Below are 18858 nucleotides of genomic sequence, written 5' to 3'. Positions count from 1 at the left end.
CTGTGGAGAAACACGAAGATGAGCAAAAAGCCAATCACAGATAAAATGAGCAACACCGAGAGTGAGGAGCTTGGGCTCGGCAACTAAATAGATGAGCTAGTTCTTGTCCAGAAGGGGAAAATGGGCCCCCCCCCACAAAAAAACTCCTGCAGTCGTGCAAGGTGATGGGGTTTTCCAATAAAGAAGAGAGAAAAAAGACGCAATTGATGCAGTACCTTTTTTCTTTTGCTTCTTCTCCAAGGCTTTGGAATAATCCAGTTTAGTTAAGCTCCTTTGATGACTGAATTATTACACTACAATAAAAGAAAAATCAAACCAAATGCTTTCATTCATGCCGTAAACCAGATGATCACGTCTCAGTATGCATCTTCAGGCTAAGCTGAGCACAGGTTCTCTCACTGCGTGGTCGCACACAAAGGCTGGAACCGGTCGCGAGAAGCATGGCATTCCAAACGGCGTGGCTGACACCATTCTGGCTCGGCGGCAAATCCCTCTCTCTCTCTCTCCTTCTCCCTCGCTCTGTCGCTCTCAGCCACAGCAGAAGCCAATACCCACCAGCTACAGCTCATTCTCTCCCTCTCTCCTTCAGCGGGCCAGCGGTGGTACCTCCCCTCGCCTGCTCCCTCCCACCAGGTTTTTTTTTGCCATCTTCTTATTTGCTGCTCTCCTTTTCTCCCTCCCCCCATTCCATGTACCTCTCTTTTTCTGTCGCTCTCTCTCTCTCCCTCATCTTTCTCTCTGCCTTTTCCTGTTACCTGAGCAACAGCTTAGCATCCTTTCTATTGTCACCAAATAACACACTATGTGCTTTTGTTATGCTCATTATTTGCAATGAGAAACACATAGTATAAACCTTTGCTTAGCTGCTGTGCTTAGGGGTTTTCTAACATGCAATTAAGCACAAGGATCTTCAGCCACTAATGAGCTTTCTGCGGATCTAACATTAGATCATAAACTTGAATCCACTGCTATGATGCCACACTAGAAGGTGGTTGAAGGAGAGAATATATGGCGTGCTTACTGGCAATAAGGGAAAGGTCACGCGAGCTAATGTCAGATAATCCTGTAATCCCGGTCTGAGTTATTGGCCGCCCATATCTTTATGAATAGGACATTACCCGTCTACAGACTGACACGGCAGGACAGTAAATTACATTGGATGCTTCCCTCCCTGCATGCGACTGATAATCTTCAGCTACGCTCACTGTGGTGTCGCTCCATTACCACCCCGCTACCACACTATATACCGTACCCCCAAACGTCCCCCTCCAAAACAAAAAAAAAGAAGAGGGCTGGATTTCAAGCTTTGTCTTCTTATCAGGGTATTTATGAGCACTGCAGCAACAGATTGGTTTGTTGACGACACGGATTATCACAACACACCACCGAGCGCACAATACCCTCAGATCATCTGTTGACCCCTTCCTGTACTATTTGCTACCTTATTACTTCCATCTAAAGCACCAGGTCTGCACTGGAATATATTTTTGGCTCTAATCTTCCCTCTCCTGTCCCAGGTCATGCTGCAGACACAGAGGGATTTGCTCTGCGTTATTATTCGGTGGCGTGGTGTGAGGTGCGGTGTGAAGAGCGTTGTGAAGAGCGTTGTGTGGGGGTTGTGGGAGAGCCTTTTTCTTCTTCCTCTCTTTCTGTTTTGCTCACCAATCACAGGCCGGTGAGTGCTGTTAATCACAGAGAGCAATTGCCTTGAGTCACCTCTCTGTCATGCATCACTCCCTCAGCATCATAAATACACACACACAGAGAGAGAGAGAGAGAGAGACACACACACACAGACAGCAAAATATATTCTCAATTTAATCCCATTATATTAGGATTAATATAATTACATTGGGACATTATATTGGGTTCGTTAGGATATTATCCTTTTTTTTCAACTACACACACGGATATAGAAGTGTACTATGCTTTTGAGCTGCCATCCATTCATAACACAAAATCTGTGACAGAATGTTACGGCAGTTGGAGTCAGCTCACTGACCCAGTGATCGTCTACACAGATGTGGCCTCCCTCTCTCCCCACTGTACTGTAGAGAGAGTACATCTGCCATCTGCTAAACTCTCCTTGCTGACCTTATCTGTGGAACACTGTCTACTGCCTTAACATCGCCACGTGTGGATGACACTAGTTTCTTTAATGTTGAGGTAACAGAGAGAATTGAGGGGAAATGGCAGAGAGAGAGAGAGAGTAAAAGCACAAGGGTTTGAGAGAGAGAGAGAGAGAGAGGACGTGTTGGAGTTGTATAATGACACAAAAAACAATGATTAGAAAACAGTGAAAAGACTGGCAGAGAAATTAATTGATATTTGTGAATTATCTCTGTGAGTTTCCGTCTGGTGTTTGCTGAGAAAATAATAGACACAAGGTAATATACGATACACTGTTGCCTATGCCAGGTCATTTCAAAGATAACACATTATTTCCATTACGCCATGTCTGGTTTCCACTGCTTTGTCCACCTGAATAGAGAGCTCTGTCATTAAGATATTTCAGTGTGACATTAGTATGCATTAGAGCGTATGGAATGCATTTGAATAGTGGGAGACAGACTGAATTTTAACAATGTGCTCATAACTAATTTACTGAGTCGACTCTATGGTACTGGTGTGTTGTAAATAATAAACATTGGAAGTCCATCAGGGAAATCAACATCTGTTTTCAAATCTCATTATTTCATGTTGTTTCTGTTTGTGCTTCTGTGTGTATGTACTGTATGTGTGTGTGTGTGTGTCTATGTGTACGTGTCTGTGTACAAGTGCATGTCTGTGCACACTCATGTTTACACAGAGACAGTAACATTTTCAATTCAAACGCTGTTTTATCTGCAAGGCTTGGTTGCAAGGCACCTACTATCGACTCAATTTCATGGTGCAGGGCTGAAGGCTCATCATTTATTTGCATTACATCTGCACATATTCCTTTAACAGCGATTCCAAAGGCCCTCATACAATACTTGACTGTGAGCAGCAGAGGCCCCTCTCCTGCCACCCACCCACCCACACACACACACACACACACACACACATACACACACACACACACACACACACACACACAGCGAGAGTAGGCGACATTTCATTTCAGCCCAGTGCGATTTCCCTCCCGACATTTCCCTCTCTCTGCTTATCTCACATCAAGAGCCCAATGTGTTTTTCGGTGCATGTGATATCCTGTTCCATTACGCTGTGGAGGGTCTGAACGAAACATCCAGAATGGGACAGGAGAGGGATCTTTTTACGTGAAGGTCACGAGTAAACAACACACTCCTAATACAGCCCCTCACCACACACACGTAAACAAACACACACACACACACACACACACATACTCACACCATCCCAGCCCATCCTGAACGACATGCCACGGGATTTCAGATAGCGAAGGATTTGACAAGCAATTATAGAGGTATCTGTAATGTTCCTGCTCAGACAGGGCACGGGGAACAGACAGGAGGAGAGGCAGGCGAGGGAGGGCAGGGAAGGGGACGTGATGAGAGGGGCAGCGTCGGCTGTCACTGGGAGATGAGAAGGAGCGCTCTCCCCTCCCTGGTTTGAGCGCAGGGGTTCATGGGGGTACGGTGAGCAGGGAGATATATTTGGCTGTACATCTGCAGTCTGTAGAGGGAAATGCTTTATGTGGGCTGATAAGATTTACAAATTGGAACAAAGTGGAAATTGGATGTAGAGATGGTGGAATACCGGACACTGAATCACATGAAGATTCTGTATCAGCTTAATGTTCTTGATATGAGGCAAAGCAAAGATGGATACCACTTCCGTGGGTGCCATGTTTGCTACAGCTGCTCTAATTGAGACAACAACATTTGAGCAATTGGCTTACCAAACAGAAGACACATTTGCACAGGAAAATTAATTATTCTATGTCCTATGTATTATGCTGTCAGCAATTCTGTAATGAGTATGTGCATGCACATGGGCACTCGCATCAGTGTGTATGTGTTCACAATTGCATGTCTAAAGCAGTGAATGAAATCTATTTAAATATTTAAATATTTAAAAAGAATACTGCAGATTGCATGCCCACTGTGATTGAATGCACCTTCCATTTAACATTTTGTTTCAAATGAATTGCAATAGCAAATCTCTAGAAAAATACATATTATATTATATCTGAATCAATAGTCTCATAAATTGTCTTTTCACATGACCGATCTAATCGTGAAATTGCACTGTTGATGCCTGGCACCTATCTCTTGACCAGTACACTGATACATAAAGAATATATACTGAATACATACAGTACATTGCATATACAAACATACGACATACAGTATGCTTATATGAGCATACCACGTAACCATAGTACATAGTTTCACACATACTGTACATTTCATATCCATCATCTCATACCTATTTAGCTTTACTCTGTGCATCTTTTCAAAAGCAAGACACTAAATAATGAGGACCAGCGAGGGCAATAATTTGACCTGCTAAAGACCCCTAATTACACCTCCACGTTAATAACAGCGTTAATGGCACCTACAGAAGAGAAAGTAATGACAGAGAGAGACGGAGACAGAGAAAGAGAGCGAGGGAGGTCAAGCAGAGGGGAATGGCGGAGAGATGTACAGTAGGAAAACCCTGCGCGGACCAGCACTGGGAACACAGCTCTGGACAGTGATTGGAGGATACAGACAGAGCTGATTAGGCAGAGAGAGATAATAGATTTCCTCTGATGTCCTGGATGATCCATAGGCCCTGTCTCCCACGGCCTAATGAATGGGAGAGACGTTACGGATACGGAGGAGGCAGAGAAGCGATGGTATCTGGGGACGTTTAAGAGGAGAAAAAATTATTGGTGTGGAACGGAAGCATTTGGGGAATATGAATTTGAGAAAATAGTGGAAAAATATTGAAATGATGTCAGATTTTTACAGTGGCATAGCCATGTCTTCTGCTTCGCTCTCAGTCTGTTAGGCAATCAGCCATTACAAAAGATGGTACTCTTAAAGTGATACTTCAGATGTAGTATTATAAAGCAATTAAAATCAAATGAAGAGGCATGCCATACTGTATATAGGGTATGTAGATTTAAATCTGCACACATATACTCTCCCTGTTTCTCAGAACTATTAGAACTAATAAGGCTTGTTATAATCAATCGTTCATTGACAGTACAATTCTCTTGCTTAGTAGCAATGTTTTGTTTTCGCTCAAGCAATGCAATTGACAGACCCAGAGGAGTGCGGTCAAACACTTGTACCAGGGACCAGCTCTACATCACTTGGGGGATGGGGGACGAAAGAGCCAAGCAGCATGGGGGGGGGGGGGGGGCAGACGGAATCGCCTGAGTTTCTATGGCAAAGAGAAGAGAGAGAAGAATAAAGAAAGCAAAAGGGGATGGGGGAAGGGTTGGTAGTAGCAGTGATGTGAATGTGGAACTGTATTGTAGAGCCTCACCCTCCAGGTGACAGTACTTGCAAAAGGCTTAATCCACCGAAAACATCCTCTCACCTGGTGTGTTTCAATACGTGTGGCGATTATCAGCACAGTGCGTTAAACTGTCCCCAAATGCTCCTGCCATCTTTTCCAAAATGACTAGACAGCATGTTGCCTCACATGTGGCTCTTGCATAGAAGCAATTTATTCTTTGCTGTCGCTTTGTACACATAAGCTGCATACAGCTCATTTTCTTCCGTTTGATATATACGATGTTGGGAATTTGTGTGCAGCTCTGTGCAGCAGGATTATGAAACAGGTTTTATTTTCTCTGTGTTAGACCCCTGTGTTCTACCTACCTCGGCCCAATAACATTGACCCACTGGGACAGTAAATAAGGCAGCAGACTACTTCTCCTCTAGCAATTTTAAGTGGAGCAATAAGGTAGAGATTGTTCAGTCTCTGCGGGCCATCCCCCCGAAGCCTGGTGTTTCACTCCATCAGGCCCTACTCAGCTCTGCCGTTCAGGCCTGTAGATGCCTCTACACCAGTCTCCACTTACCTCCACGCATATCTCATTTGTTAATTACTTTATGCAGATTATGTGCTGACTTTCAAACCCATACTTTACAAAAAAACTGTCGATACATGTGCCAGTGCAGATGACTGAGAGACCCTCGACACAATCGCATAGTGGCGTGTTGCAGAGTGAGAGAGAGAGAGGGTGGCAGAGAGAGAGAGAGAGAGAGAGAGAGAGAGAGAGGAAGGCCATATTTCAAGGCCTAATTCATCAAGTCCCATGTCTGTTCCATGTGGGTCAGCAGCACAGGGGAGTGCTGGGGGAGGGAAGCGAGTACAGGGGCTGCTTCTGAAAAGGAGCCTGAGCCGAGGCCCAGCTCAAACCCCCAAGTGTATAAATAGGCTCCTGCTGCTGGGGGTAGTGATGAATTAGAGGCAGGCAATAATTTAGCCCTGAAGGACTTTGGTTATGCAGGCAAGAGCGACACCATGCCAGCAGCTGATGGTACTGCAGCCTGCTTATTGGCCTACCATTCAAGCACTACGCACTGAGAGAGGCGTTATGCTTATTTCCGAATTAGAAAATGCAATGGATTATAGATAGGTTATATTTAATAATAATAATAATAATAATAATAATAATAATAAACTATGTCAACATTATGTGTAACTGATTTTGTCAAGCTGTTTTACGTTCAATGAAACTGTTGATCTCAAAGGAAAACAGGCTACTGTAGGGCTACACTGAAATAATATGTGCTTAACCGACAAGAGGACTTTTACCATTGCACCTTCACTGACATTCTCCAACATACCTACACGCACACAGCATCACACAAAATCATCACACAAGGCAAGACTTTTCGCGTCACATGTATTTTCAGACATGACCATTGGCTAAGACTTCCCTCATAGTTTGGTTGATTTAACAAAGACATCGGTCTTGATTCTTTCACCGACTTTTATGAGCCTAGATAACTTGCATACCACGTTTTAGAAAACATCTGGAGTTATCCCTGTGATGTCCCTGAATCCGAGCTCGTGTCGAGATTTTCAGGATACTTCCGGAATCCGCATTTCCAATGCAGTGAGCTTTGACTGAGGTAAGGCAAGAATTTCAAGTACACAGCAGAATTTCGTGCAGGGGACACTAAAACCACTTTGCCATCGAGCAACGAATAATGTTGCAAATCCCGGAAGGCGTTATGGTCGTGATGTGATCTGTAGATGAATCAGTTTCGATAATGAACCCGAGTAAAGATTTGTGGAGCTCGGCGAATATTTCTCAACTTGTTTCAGTCGTAGTAAATAAAGTCATTTTGCGTGGTGGTGGTTACCTCAGTGTTTCCTTACGCATACATAATCTGTAGCTTTCTTGGTCAGCACTCGGTCCTGTTTTCAGTCTTTCAAAAGACAAAGGCGGGACAAAGCTCTGTTACATTTCATTGTTCGCAATGCATGGTTAAACATAGCTGTAGCATTCGTAACCACAGCTAGGTCAATGACACCCTCTGCAGGCATAGCTGTATTAATCGGCCCACTGTTTCGTCCGCTAGCGTCGTTAGCCTACACTTTTCATCAAGGATACATGACTAGCCTACTTGTAGACAGGAAATACGTATCTGTAAACAATGTTGCAATGTTCTGTAAATTTGCAACATTGTTGCAGTGTTCATGGAAAAGCACGGTTACATGTAACTTTGAGCACTTTCACCGCAAGTGATGTAGTTTCTACTCCCCCTTCTAATCATTCTTCTGTTAATTTATTGGCAGTTGACATTCCATAGTTTTAGCTCAGATGTCACAACGACTGTGTCCTGTGTCATTTGTGTGTGTGTGTGTGTGTGTGTGTGTGCCTGCTATCTTCTCCCCCTAGGTCCTTCAGGAGATGCCATGGCAACATTCAGTAGGTGGGAGCTGTTCCAGGAGTTGGCAGTAGGCTGTGTGTTTCCCACTGCTCAGCAGGGCTTTGATCAAGTATGGCAGCTCCTCTTTGTATGCGTGCTGTGTCGCCTTCTCTGTCGGACAGGTGAGAATGCCTGCCACTGTTTATCTGTTTTGAAATACACAAACCTCACAAGGGCACACACACTTGAACTAACCTATATTGACATTGTATTGTAAGTAACAAAATAAACAGTGAAATGTTAGGACAGGCCTATGTCATTTTGCCCAATTCTATTGTTAACTTTGAACACACAACCATTTTGTAGCTATGGTTAAACCTTATAAACTGCATTCTCATATGTCTAAAAAGTAAACACATTTTCTCAAATTGTCATTTTGACCATCTCTGTGAAGCCCTATTAGATGGCCCTGACTGTCCTGTGTCTGTTGTGGATCCTTCTGCAGGGCTGCCACCGAGTGTGAAACATGTGTGCTCGTCAGCTGCGGGGCTCTACGCCCTGTACCAGTTCTTCGAGCTGCACATGGTGTGGGTGTTGCTGCTGAGCATCCTGTGCTACCTCACCCTCTTCCTGGTCTGCTACTCAAACAGTCGCGGCACCTTCCTTTCGCTCGCCATCCTCATCTATCTTCTTGTGGGGTAAGGATCATCATCAGAACCATTTCCTTATTTTATCTTATCTATTATGACGGATGAGTGTTGACTGATTGGTTTTGAAATTCTTATCATATGTCACTTGGATTTGATTTCTTGAAAATAGTATTTATTTGGGTATGTTTGGATTTATTTAACTGTAAGTCGCACTAGGAGTATGTGTTAAATTATTAAGTATTATCCCACTGCTCTTTTTGTTTCTAAGGGAGCTGCATTTGGTGGATGCCACAATCTGGATAAAAATAAGAGGTGAATGAAATATTTTGCGCAACATTTCTAGTTTCTACTATTCCAGTCAAGTCTGGATAATTTACCCACAGCCTTATAGAGTTTATTTCAACACATCTATAGATGCAGTGAATTGCAGTGTGCCACTTATTTGACTCCCTGTCCAGGTTCCCAGATGGTGGTAGCAATGAAGGCTATCTCATTGGCCTTTGATTTGGACAGAGGGGTCATTTCTGCTTTTCCTTCACCTGTGGAATTCATGGGCTACATTATGTTTGTGGGGACAGTCGTTTTTGGTCCCTGGATCAGCTTCACCAGTTACAAAGATGCAATCGAAAGTCGCAAGTTGGTGAGCAAGACTATCTGTTTGTCTTTCAGACTGCTTTAAACCAGGCATGTTCAGCTGATGGATGTGTTGAAATATTTCCTGTGCATCGGACAATAACTATAAACTTAAATTTCTCCACAGAAATTTTCCTGGTTTGCAAAAATCTCTGGGAGCTGGGTGAAGTGTCAGCTCTGCTTGGTAGTTTCGACTTGCATTGCACCATACCTCTTCCCATACCTGATCCCAGTAGATGGAGGTGAATTTCTGAACAGGTAACTGAACATCAAGTCACTTACTTTATTAAGCATCATGGTAAATTAGCTTGTCAGAAATGCAGTGGTGGAATGTAACGAAGTACAAATACTTCGTTACTGTACTTAAGTAAATTTTCCACGTATTTGTACTTTACTTAAGTAAAATTTATAGTGCATACTTTTGACTTTTACTTCGTTACATTTTACAGCAATTATCTGTACTTTTACTCCGCTACATTTCTACAACACCATCGTTCCTTTTTATACATTTTATGATCAGTTTTTTTTTTTCTCTCTGACAAACACGTTTGTTTTACCGGGGGGTTGCTACCAAAGATTCTGGAGCGCTACGTGCATTCTTAGAAACATAAGCTTCTAGTCTAGACCAGGCAAAGCGTGAGCTTGTAGCCATCTGCATTCGGTATAGGCTATATTCACCAGACCCATGGCTACACTGTACATGCAACTGTGTTCTGTGACTTTCTCTGTCTGTTATCTGCAGCGTTAGGGCCTCCTCTCCGATGAGATTGCTATCCGTGGATCAGCGAAGTTACAGGCTATGCCCATGCTTCTGTCACACGTCTGATCATTTGCGGCACAAATGAATGGTAGACTATTAATGAACCGGTGGCAAAACGTAAAAAACGTAACATTTTCCAGATTAGGAAATATTCCTTAATTGTGTGTGATTAAATAAAGATGCATAGCCTACAATTGGGGGGTAGTAACGTGAGCGCTCATTCAATGTCTATGCGTGTGCGCAAGTGAAACTGAACTTAATCATAAAGACACCTTTCTCAGCAACCTTTCTGTTCAATCAGCATAATTGGCATTACGATCCACCCGACGTTTCCCTTGTCTACCCCGTTAAACTTCAGGCTCTCGTGTTTTGCTGAATGATATTACTCAGCAGATCACCCTAGCCTAGTAGATAACCAGAATTACAGTCTCTAGAATTGTAGGTCAGAATGTAAACTGGGCCACAGATGGTAAGCACAATTGCATTAACTTAAAACTATCTAGTCGAGTATAACCTAAAACTAGCTTAATTAAAATGCCACAGCCCATACTGATTTTTCCTTTTAGAATATATATATTAAGAGAATAAATCATTATGCAAATACTTTTACTTTTAATACTTAAAGTACATTTAAAAGCAGGTACTTTTCACTTTTACTTAAGTAGGGTTGTCATTGTGGTACTTTTACTTTTACTAAAGTAAATATTTCTCTGTGTATTTGTACTTTTACTTAAGTACTGAGTTTCAGTACTTCCTCCACCACTGCAGAAATGACTGCAGCCTTGATGGGGGAGCTCATATTAAATGCCATAAAATCATTCAAGACAGTATTGTGTGTATGTGTGATATTATATATGTATGTTTATATGTCATTATGTTTTATCCATAGGTGGCTTGACGCCTACGAGAATGCAGTGTCTTTCCACTATAGTCACTACTTTGTGAGCTTCCTGAGCGAGACCACCGCCACACTGGCAGGGGCTGGCTACACTGACCACAAGGACAATGTCAAATGGTGAGAGGCTGAAGGGCTCAAATACATTTATTTAAGTGTCTGTAAGCAACGAAGTGGAGAGTGAGAACAGATGTTTTGGTACGCATTATACTGGTCTGGTCTAGTGTTGTAGCTGTTGGTAAACTCAGTTTATTCTAGGTTGCCTTTTTAAGAACTGGACAGCAACAACAGAGGGAAATTAGGCTAACTCGGCCTTATTTACTGTTGATTAATGAGCACTGTCCCTGTTACATAAAGAGATAGATAAATGAATAAATGTTGCCCTGCAGTGCTGTTAATCAGCTTTGACTTAAAGTGACACTAACTAAATAAAATAAAAAGTATTAATATGGAAGTGAACTGCACAATGGATGTATACTTGTCTTCATGTAGGGACATGACTGTGGCAAACCCTGTAAATGTGGAACTACCCCGGTCCATGGTCGAGGTTGTGACGTCGTGGAATGTTCCCATGTCTCGTTGGTTGAATACATGTAAGTGTTTGTCAGTGCTCAAAAGGCTTTTCCTGCAACGGAAATTAATATTTCTTTCCAAATATGCAAAGTCGCTAAGATTCTAATGTTGTATGGAAATGCAAATTTAGCATTTGCGTAGCTTTAAATCTAACAAGTTTGAATTATGATTATCTTACTTAAAACTAACTTAGTACAATGCTGATGGTTTGATTTGAGAACAATGTACACTCCATTAGAAATACCATACATATAGAGTGAGTGCAGATTTAGCAAGAGCACAATTTCTGTGGCAGAAATATCTCTAGACATGTCTTTTTGTCTTTGTGTTTGTTTCTACAGATGTCTTCAAAAGTGCACTTAAACTAGGAACATTTCCTGCCATTTTGGTCACCTACACAGCCAGTGCCTTACTGCATGTGAGTCTGAAGTTCTGTTCATATTTTGTTTAAACTGATCTTTTAAAGTCTTGATGTTGTCGAAATCAGTCATGTCTTTGATGGAATTTTAAACATTAAAAAGCTGTGGATTTTACGTAAGTTTCAAAGTGCACAGCTTTTTAGTGTATGGATGTGCTTGAGTTTCAGGTTTATAATACATTATGCATTCCTTTTGAAGTGAAGACTCTGCCAGATCAAAGTCTATCCAGACATACTCTTCTCTATAGGCTAAGGGTGCTGCCAATGCCTCATAGATCAAATTTGTCTATCTCTTCTTTAAAGACTGTTGCCACCAGTTGGAAAAAATATATTGTGTGTTTCTGTTCTTTCAGGGACTTAGTTTCCACCTTGGCGCAGTCCTGTTGTCTCTTGGGTTCATCACCTATGTGGAACACGGTACTTTCTACTTACACCCTTTCTATTATCAGAAACTGACCACTGTTAAGGGTAGACTCAGACTGTTTCTGAATGAATGTAATTCAAGCAGCACTTGTTCAAAAGACACTTAGGTTAGCCTTGTTTCATCATCGTGTGATATTGAGGGAAGCTCTACTGAAAGATGCCCAGAAGATGGCATTATAGTTTCATTATTTGGTGAGTAATAAGCCTTGAAGTTAAGTAATAGGGATCTTCTGGGATACCTATTTAAATATTTAAGATAAGTGCCTTTATATTCTGATAGTTGTTCTTAAACTTGATGCCTTGAGACAAAGGTCTTAGTGTATTTATGTTTGAAGAATTTCTAGAGAGATGGACAATGCAATGTGGAGTTGCAGGAATAAACATCAGTGGTAGCTCTGTCCGACAGGGGATAATAAGAACTACTTCAATATGGTGTGTTGCCGGTACATCAGGTTTCTGTCTGATGGTGATGATGATGATGTCATTGATTGATTGATTGATTGATTGAGTGATTGATTATAATCATGATCATGTTTCCAGAAGTGGGCTCACTTAAGTCTCTGGTTTCAGTTCTTAGAAAGCGCTTGGCTGCCATCTTCAGTGCCTGCATCCTGTCAAAGACTTGTCCACCTGATTGCAATCATCAAAACAAGAAGGTATTGTATGAACTAGTTGCTTTAGTTTCAGAGTTTATTTGGCTGAGCAGGAGGGCTAATGTTCAATTAATATTCATTAATTCAAATGTTGTGAGTTCCCTGTAGGATTGCAGATTTACTACCTAACTTAGATTAACTGTTACATTGAGATCTTTATAATACAGAATAATTTACGAATAGGATATACAGATTTGTAATTGACTACTGTATTTAAAGGCGTGATCCGGAGTAAAAACAACCTAGGGTCTATTAATGGATGAACCATATGTTGTTCTAACTCCGGATCATTCCTTGAATTTGTTGATTTTGAAAATACAGAAGAGGAATTCTCTTCACTTGTTCCTTCCTGCAGGCTCTGTGGGCGTATGGGATCAATTTAACCTTTAGTGTTCTGGCCATTTTCCACCTGACCTACCTGGGCTCTCTGTTTGACACTGATATGGACAACATGGACCCAGGAGAGGTAAGGCCCTATGGGTACTGACATGTCACAGTTAAGTTTTTGGGAAATGTGTGGATTCACTGAATTAAGTATAAGTGCATTGATGTTGTACTATAAATGTAGTCCATTCCTAACCTCTACACCACATCAACTCTCTCTTCACTGCAGGGTTATCTGGCCAGCCACACCATCCAAAAATGGTCAGAGCTGAACTGGTTGAGCCACAAGCTTATGCTTGGCTGTTTTGTGTTCTACTGGCTCATATGAAGACCATCAGCGGACCTCCTACAAAAAGACTGACTATGTACAGGAGGCGCTGCGTCTTGGGACTCGGCTGACGTCCCACTGAGTGGAGAATGCAGCATCCCTCACACTACAGTCAGACAACAGCACCATTACAAATCACAGGCCTGTCAATCATGCTCGTCTGGATTTCAACAGTGTAGGTCAAGCAAAGTACCTCAGTGGGGAGTGTGCAGTCATATGACTGATATTTTCCGTGCTCCACTACTAAGTATGATATAGTCCTCTGTTTCTTTATGTATGATATTAGATTTACAGATTGATGGAAAAATCTGGAATTGGTCTAATTTGTATTTCTTGTGGAAGAACTGTATGTACCATTTTCATCAGATCTATTTATTTTTCTATTAAATGCTTAAATGCCCTTTGTTGTTGTTTTTATATGCAAAACATATCATTTACTCTTGAATTAAAGACATGCAAAATGACCAGTTTAGCTGCATTCTCCAGTATTATTAGAATTTCAATTTGTCTTTAAAATGTCATGAAATGTCAGTCAGTAAAGTAAATTACATAAAAAGTCATGTCTTTTTGTTATTTTAGCCATAGCCATAGTCTATAACAAAAAGCCATTATGAACAGATAAACCTCACACATCAAAGATTATATAACTGACATAGGATATCTCACAGAATGGACTTCGCCCCCATACCTGAGAATCTACCTGTGTGTGGTCAAACATTAACTTTTCTGATCAGGAAGGTATCATTCAGACAAAAGGACACCACCAAGGCATAATACGGACGACACCATTAGACTAAAATTAAGTTCTCATCTTTTGGATCCCTTTCTATCACTCAGGTGAGTATTAAATCTGACTTGTGAGTCATGGTTGTCACACCAGAAGTATAAACTATAAGAAGAGCTTCATTTCTTTGTTTGGACTTTTCAGGCCACCAAAATGGAGTGTGTTGTGTTTCTGTGGGGCTAAAATACTGTCGTTTTTACCCCCCCCCCAAGAAGATAATGGGGTTTCGGGGAAACTGCACCTGGGTCGGGGCAGAAATCCCTTTGTCATCGGAGTTCTTCAGAGGTGAATAACATTTATTGTGAAAAGTGGCTAAGTGTACTCTGTTTCCCTGCCCTAAAATAGGCATAGTGTCTTCCTCTTCAGAATCCAGTGTGGTGGTATTAATCATCCAATTTTTGCTGAAAGTACTACAAAAAATATTGGCTTCAAGTTAAAGCATGACAGTCATTATGATGCAATACTGTATAACTTAAACAAAAAGTTTTGATTACAAACAGTGGATTACAGCAGCTATTTTCTGTAGCTGTTTCAGGGGTTGTTTGATTGGTATTCCATATAAATAAGATTGTCAATGTTCGAGCACTAGCCTAGGATAAACTACCCAGTATTTTGGAGAGGTACAAAACTATTGAAAACAGCCAAATGCCAGTCAGTGTTCTGTGTGACTGTTATGTGTTTGAATGTGTGCCCCAGTGATCAAGAATGAGCTCTGGCTGTTCCTTATCCCTGCCGTGCTGGCGTTACTCCTGCTGGCGCTGTTCCTGGAAGAGCTTGGCTTCTTCCTCAGGCATGTTCCCTCTTCCAGGCGGAGGCGGCTCTACCTGTGGATTCTGGGAATGTACCCGGTACATTTTTTTGACATATTTTTTTTATGGTTCATGTATGCTTTTGTCTTGTTATATCCATCTTTTACAGTCTGAGGTGTTTTTTCAGAATTTCACCTGCTTACTTGTGCAAAGCTTCTGACCTCCATCTTTTTCTCTCTCTCATAGGTTTTTGGGTTGACCTCGATCATTGCTCTTTATATTCCACGTTCATCTTCACTCTGCAATTTTATCGCAGCCCTGTAAGACAAACTGAGTGTTTTACTTCAACCAGTGAATCAGTGCCTACTGTTCTGTTCAAACAGTGTATGACAATCATGTCAGTGACTAGATATGATCAATGTTAACAGCAACTGCCCTTTACTACAATCGTGTATGTTTTTAATTCTGTTCAGGTACCATTCCATCACTTTACTGAAGTTCATGGGTCTGATAACAGATTTCTTTGGAGGCAAAAGCAGAATGGTGGAGGCGTTGGCTGGAGCTCAGGTCTCTCCTAATCCGTTCCCATGTTGTTTCTGCTGTTGCCTTCCAATGATTGGCATTACCAGGTATCAGAACTTGCCCACACAACAAAATGCACGCAGTTGAACCAGGGGCGCTGATAGATAATTTGGGCCCTATGACAGATAATAATTCTACCCCCCCCCCCCCCCCCCCCCAGTATTATTGTATATAGTATTATTGGAGGGGCTCACTGAAGAAGGCACACGCCGAAACGCGTATGTGCAAATAAAAAAGAAATAGGTGTGAAATCCTCCCATCGGTCTTCTACTTGGACAGGTGCTGTCATTTCTCGTGCCCCATTTTTATTTATGGTGTATTATGAAATGAAGATGTCTCATGGTCCAGTGTTATGACTGTTAGGACAAGCCTGGGCTGGATGATGGCTGCGGTCCTTCAGCTATCCGTGGTGCGGACCATCCTCTTCTTCCTCACCCTGGTCCTCTGGACAGATGAGCAATATGACTACGGGGAAGTAAGTGCTGACCAAGCCGCAACATTCTATTCTGAACAATTATACAGTCAATGGTGCTGACCAAGGCCGGCTCTAGGCAGGGGCCAGGGTGAGCTAAGCCCACCCAAGCATTGTGTCTTGCCCACCCAAACAAAGTCAGGTTTTTTTTTTCGGTTGTGCATCTGCGCAGTGTGCAGCCTCATGCTGTAGATGGGTTGGTGTTGAGTGTAATGGTAGCTAGCTGGTACATAGCTGTGCAGTAGGCCTGTGTATGTGTGTTAGGTAAACCCCCCTCCTGACAAAGGAAAACTCCTGGCCATTTTTCACATAGACCTCTGTTTCTCAAAGTCACTGAGTAGCCTACTGTCAGTACGAGAAAAAACAATCAGTGCTACCTAGCTCGAGTTGCTGCAGCCAACAGTGTGAGCGATCAGGCAGCTACAGTGCTACACTCTGAGCGGCATGATTTTAAAGATGCCCCCAGAGTGAAGCACTGTAGCTGCCTGGCTGCTAGCTATTGGTGGGGATTGGCAACAATACATCGAAATGTATTTTAAAATAAAATATCAAATACCCTAATTTTAAGTGTATCAAAATAAACTACAAAACACATTAGCCACACCATATCAAATAAATAAATACTGCATGTTTGTATTTTGAAAGTACTAAAATACTCTTTAAAGTGAGTATGATATCACTTTAAACTCACTTTTATCACATAACCGGTTCCATGTGTTCCGATTGGATGATTCAAATTCTCAAGAAACTGATCATTAAAGTTCTCAAGAAACTTAAGGTTGGTATGAGAGGGAGTGGATTGTGTGTGAGCAACCTACAACTTACTCATTGTGCACTGGATCATCTTCCTGAATCTCAATATTATGATCCCAACAAGTCTGGGCAAATTACTAAATCAGCACCAGTCAGAGGCTACATTCCTTGTTTTGCACCTTTATGATGTCATCACATCACCAAAGTAGGCTATTGGTTTTACCAAAAATATTTGGCAGTATTTTTAAACTACAAAAATACACCTATAATGTATTTTATACAAAATACGAAGCCACTTTCTTCAACAAAATAAAATACAAATGGCAAAATACTATTTTGTATTTGAGATACTTATTTTAAATACATCTATCAGAAATATTGCCCATCCCTGGCTGCTGACTGCAGCAGCTTGAGCTAGGTACTGTAGTACTGATTTTTTTTTTTTTTTAGTTTGTGTTTTGTGTCTAGGAAGGCAGCTTTATTAAAGTTGAGATTTACTTTTGATTCTAATATGGTATACGTTGCACAGTTTATAATGTAATATGTATGAGTATTGACATACCTTTGGCATAATTCCCTCATGCTATTGTCAGACTGTTGAAATATTCAGGGCATTGCTATTGTTATCATTCACAGGTGGAGGTAGTAAATCCTAACATGTACGTGAATGCAATCATAGGCACGTCGACCTTCTTGTCTTTTTATGGATATCTGCTGTTTTACAAAGCAACCAAAAGTGCCCTGCATGGCTATGGCCTTAGGGCCAAATTTGTATGCATCATCGTGGTCTTGGTGCTGTGTGGACTGCAGAGTGGGATCCTGGAGACCATGGGGGCCCTGAATGTTGTCCCCTGCACCCCACCGTTCTCAGCACTCATGCGCTCTCAGTGTAAGTAACCTAACGAGAGATGACAGAACTGGCAGAAAGCTTTGGCTTATGAGCTTGTCTCTCTCTTGCATCCATTACTGTAATTGAAGTTTGCTGATAGTGTGATGATTAAATGGATAAATGTTGCACTTTTGCTTACTCCCCCACCCCCCCACCCCCCCCAGTGATATATCACTATTGTGTCATTGTGGAGATGTTTTGCATCGGCCTGTTCGCCCGCAACATTTTCCGCAAAGTGGAACCCAGCCCCGAGGAGGGCGACAGGGGGGACGACTGTTTCTTCCGAGGGCAGCAGGACAAGGCGGTCCAGACGGAGCAGGTGCTGCCCCTCAGCGTGCAGCTCAGCACCCCCACGGTGGAGGAGCCGTGGCCCGGCTGGTGTGGAGGCGGCGGTGCCGGTGGTGGTAGTGGTGGCGCCTCCAACCCCAGCTACAACAGCGACAGCGAGGACACCCTCTGCCGCATAGAACACGCTCCTCTGGACCGCTTCCCCTTCCCTCTGCACCCGGGCTGTCAGAAACATGGGACTGAGGACAAGGACAATTCCAAGTCCACAGGGGAGTGTCCTGCACTGGAGCTGTCCAAAGTGACAGTCACTGCTGAAATCAACTATGATGAAAAAACAGATGCCACTGTTGTGTAGTGAACACTAACTGTAAAGTTTGTCACAGTTTTTGATCACCATTTATTTCAGTATGATAATTCCAAGTCCACAGGGGAGTGTCCTGCACTAGAGCTGTCCAAAGTTTTGTCAGAGTTTTTGATATTTTTGACATATAATATGATTATAATGTTATTCATGTTTAGTTCTGCAGTATAACAAATAAATACATTAATGATGAAAAGAATAATAGCCTAGGTGCTGATGTAATGTTATGTTTGCATTGTGCTGCCTCTGAAACCTCATGTGCAGTCTCTCTTTGATGATGCAAGGTGAGTTCTATACAAATCGTTTCAGCAAGGATAGAGACAAAACATATTGTTGTAAATACCAATAAACCTCACTGAATCAGTTGGTATGTTGCCATGGGCGGATTATTAACTTCCGGGCCCCTGGGCCCAGATGTATTAAGGGCCCCCCACTTATTGTTGTATATGTGGGAGGGGGGGTTTGGGGGTCCTCCC

The 18858-nt window shown here is 42.1% G+C and overlaps 2 protein-coding genes across 3 annotated transcripts; both read left to right on the top strand.

Annotated features, from left to right (window-relative positions):
* The first annotated feature begins 6617 nt into the window (after positions 1-6617).
* Positions 6618-13904, top strand: porcnl (porcupine O-acyltransferase like). The gene is made up of 13 exons (XM_042099200.1): positions 6618-7043; positions 7817-7969; positions 8293-8485; positions 8706-8749; positions 8896-9077; positions 9198-9328; positions 10720-10845; positions 11218-11318; positions 11640-11716; positions 12070-12133; positions 12710-12795; positions 13148-13258; positions 13406-13904. Exons 2-13 carry the CDS (start codon positions 7834-7836, stop codon positions 13502-13504), a joined length of 1350 nt encoding a protein of 449 aa, XP_041955134.1. The 5' UTR covers positions 6618-7043; positions 7817-7833; the 3' UTR covers positions 13505-13904.
* A 302-nt stretch (positions 13905-14206) lies between these two features.
* si:dkey-16n15.6 (organic solute transporter subunit alpha) lies at positions 14207-18750 on the top strand. Of its 2 annotated transcripts, none has more exons than XM_042098046.1 (9): positions 14207-14341; positions 14433-14573; positions 14985-15136; positions 15284-15357; positions 15511-15666; positions 15983-16094; positions 17481-17733; positions 17898-18404; positions 18491-18750. In XM_042098046.1, exons 2-8 carry the CDS (start codon positions 14507-14509, stop codon positions 18374-18376), a joined length of 1293 nt encoding a protein of 430 aa, XP_041953980.1. In that variant the 5' UTR covers positions 14207-14341; positions 14433-14506; the 3' UTR covers positions 18377-18404; positions 18491-18750. The 2 variants fall into 2 exon arrangements, with proteins under 2 accessions (XP_041953980.1, XP_041953981.1); XM_042098047.1 differs by having other exon boundaries at positions 14248-14341; positions 14501-14573.
* The last annotated feature ends 108 nt before the right edge of the window (positions 18751-18858 follow it).

This window comes from Alosa sapidissima, chromosome 7 (genome assembly GCF_018492685.1).
Source record: "Alosa sapidissima isolate fAloSap1 chromosome 7, fAloSap1.pri, whole genome shotgun sequence".
Classification (NCBI taxonomy): Eukaryota; Metazoa; Chordata; class Actinopteri; order Clupeiformes; family Clupeidae; genus Alosa; species Alosa sapidissima.
The sequence above is the reverse complement of the archived record's forward strand: the minus strand, read 5'-3'. Positions and strand labels throughout refer to the sequence as shown.